Source organism: Otolemur garnettii, unplaced genomic scaffold (genome assembly GCF_000181295.1).
Source record: "Otolemur garnettii isolate 467f Iridium unplaced genomic scaffold, OtoGar3 scaffold00064, whole genome shotgun sequence".
Classification (NCBI taxonomy): Eukaryota; Metazoa; Chordata; class Mammalia; order Primates; family Galagidae; genus Otolemur; species Otolemur garnettii.
In genome coordinates this window covers 731,615-734,345 of record NW_003852459.1, presented here as the reverse complement: position 1 = coordinate 734,345, position 2,731 = coordinate 731,615, and the positions used below count along the sequence as shown (strand labels likewise).

The 2,731-nt window shown below is 34.6% G+C and overlaps 1 protein-coding gene across 1 annotated transcript in view; it reads left to right on the top strand.

The window, feature by feature from the left end:
• Window positions 1-2,731, top strand: part of LOC100949794 (low-density lipoprotein receptor-related protein 1B-like) — a gene marked incomplete at its 3' end in the record, with an annotated part of 1,553,965 nt that overhangs the window by 869,829 nt on the left and 681,405 nt on the right. Inside the window, exon 5 of the mRNA XM_003793025.1 lies at window positions 206-334. Coding sequence (XP_003793073.1) covers window positions 206-334 — 129 coding nt within the window. The remainder of the gene's footprint in view (window positions 1-205; window positions 335-2,731) is intronic.

Below are 2,731 nucleotides of genomic sequence, written 5' to 3'. Positions count from 1 at the left end.
ATTAAGTGTGATGTTTTATCTCTGTAAATATTAACAGTGATTTTGATTTTTAGTAAGTGAGGATTTGAAAAGACTTATTGGAGTTAGCTTTTACTTTTTAAAACAATAATATATTTCCAGCATTTGAAAAAAAAATTTTCTTCCAGGAGAAAAAGAAATGTCAATAAACCAAGCTGCTTACAAATGATGCCAACTTTTCTTTTAGATCAAGATGAATGTGCCATTTATGGAACATGCAGCCAGACCTGTGTCAACACCCATGGGTCCTTTGCATGCAGTTGTGTGGAAGGCTACCTCCTGCAGCCAGACAACAGGTCCTGCAAGGCCAAAAATGGTAAGTTGTGATCCTTTTTTTTCTTCTAGAATTTCTTGTTTACTTTTTCCAGTTTCTTTTCATTAGATGTATTGCACAGGAATATGAAAATTCAAAGAGAAAGATTTTCTGTCATTTTGCTGTGATCTGTAGTTAGAAATCTGGAGCAGGCCCTTCAGTTCCCACTGATCATTATGAAAGTCCTTCTATTACAGGGAGTTTCTAATTAGCAAAAACATGTTCAAAATAAGTGGATTTATTGATTTGAATTAACCAGCTCTCTCCTGGACTATTGTAATAGACTTCTAAGTAGATTCTGTGAGCTTCTGGTTTGCCTCCAACATTCATACTCTATGTAATAAACTGGCCTGCTAAAATGTAAATCAGACCATGTTATTCTTTTGTTTAAAATCTCTGGATAACGTTCATGCACCCTAAAAATGAAATCTGAACTCCTCGATTGTCTGGAGCCTAGTTGTCTGGTACCATTTACCCTTCTAATCTTACCTCCTGCTGTTCTCTTAGCATCAATGCCAGCACATTGGTTTGCTTTTTCTACCATGTTGCCACTTTATTCATCTGAAATGCTTTTTCCTATGATTTTCACATTAATGTCGCCTTTTTATCATTTGAAGCTCAGCCTTAATGTCAACATCAGAATGACCATCCCTATCCATCCTACTTAATGGTATATACACTTTATATTATATGTTTTTTGTCAGTTTTATGCATACCTACTCTATCACTATGCAGTTTCTGGTTTTATTTTCTTTATAGTGCTACCACTTGAAATGGCCCCTTTTATATATCTTATTATAGGATTTCCCCCAGAATACTGTAAGCATTATGATAGTACAAAACTTGTCAGATTTATTTACTCAGTACTAACCATTGCCTCAAACATCCTCAATGAATAATTGTGGGGGGAAAGGAGAGGAGAAAGAAAAAGGTTAGAAGGTTGGAAGAGAAAAAGAAGAAGGAAAGAATAAGTTTGTTCTTTCTAATTAAAATTGTTAAAATGAGTATTCCATTCTTCAGTGTTTGAATTTCATGTTTCAAAATGGCCTTTTCTGCTTCCTGCATATAAAGCCTGTAGTTTCTATAGAGTCTTTACCGTACAGTATACACTTAGAAGTATTATTGGTTAACTAATGAAATATATTTGAGAAACCCTAGTCACAATAGGATAAGGCTAATCTTCTGTGGACTGAATTAGTTTTGGGATAGAATGCAAAGATATTACACCCAATATTCCATTTGGCTGCTTCTGACTTCCCCCAAATGTGGTTTTATATCATGAATGTTTAAATTACGATGTATTGATTAATTAACAAGTCTCCTTTGTCTCCCTTTAGTAGCAAGTGGTAAGTTAAGCACAAGGTAGAATTCTATTTTCAGTAGTTGGATGTGGGAAGCATTGAATTTGCTCAGTAAGGTGCTGTTGTTGACTCTCTTTTGTTGACTCTTTTTACACAACTTCGTGTTAGAAGTTTAAGGATTTCCCTGAGATAGTACAGTTAATTATTTAGAAAACATTTCTGTATACAAAACCGCAAAATAATACTCTTTAATTTCTTAGTTTACCTCTTTGAATTGCCAACTTGGTTTATGAAGTCCATTTATTTTTTTGAGGGTAATCTTTGAGAAAACTTAGGTCAGGTGATATGTTCCTTTTTCCCCACTACTGAGGGTTATGAATTAAAATATTGATAAAGTAAAGCAGTAGAAGGCTTCTTCTTTGCTGTTTCTATTGATCCACACAATCTTGTTCACAGAGAAAACGTAATGCAATAGATGTCTCTTCTTTCTACATGAGGAGACCATCTGACAAGAGTAAGATGCCGGGAGTCACCTGCCAGGAACAGGTGTAGCCAGAGAGGGACAGTACACATAGTGTCCTACTACCTGTTGTGTCAGTACCTTTACCTGGTCCTTACACCACAAACTTTGAAAACTTCATAATTACCTTGGTAATTCTGCTGTGATTTCTACTTAAGGAAAATGAATTGTTAGAATGGGCATAAGTCTGTAACCAACACTGACAAGTTCTAAAGGTCACATAGATATTTGAACCAAATTTGTACAATTTAAAAGAAAAACTATCAGTTTTGTTTCAGTTTTCTCAGATTTATAGCAAATCATATTTCTGGCTTTAGTTGTATGGAAAGTTCCATTTAATTGCATCAATTTTAAAAATTTTGTGGCAATTTTATTGTATTATAGTCTTTTTGTGTTTGAAGAGTACCAGGAAAAGTTATAAATTAAGCCACATTCGTCTTAAGGCTCTACCATGCTTCCTTTCAGTTACCTGACTGCTGAAATTGGCCCCACTTTTTCTTCTTTTTATGATTCTAACCTTTTTTGAGTCTAGAATTGAACTTTCACTTCAAGCCAGAGTTTCAGGACTGTCAGAAGCTG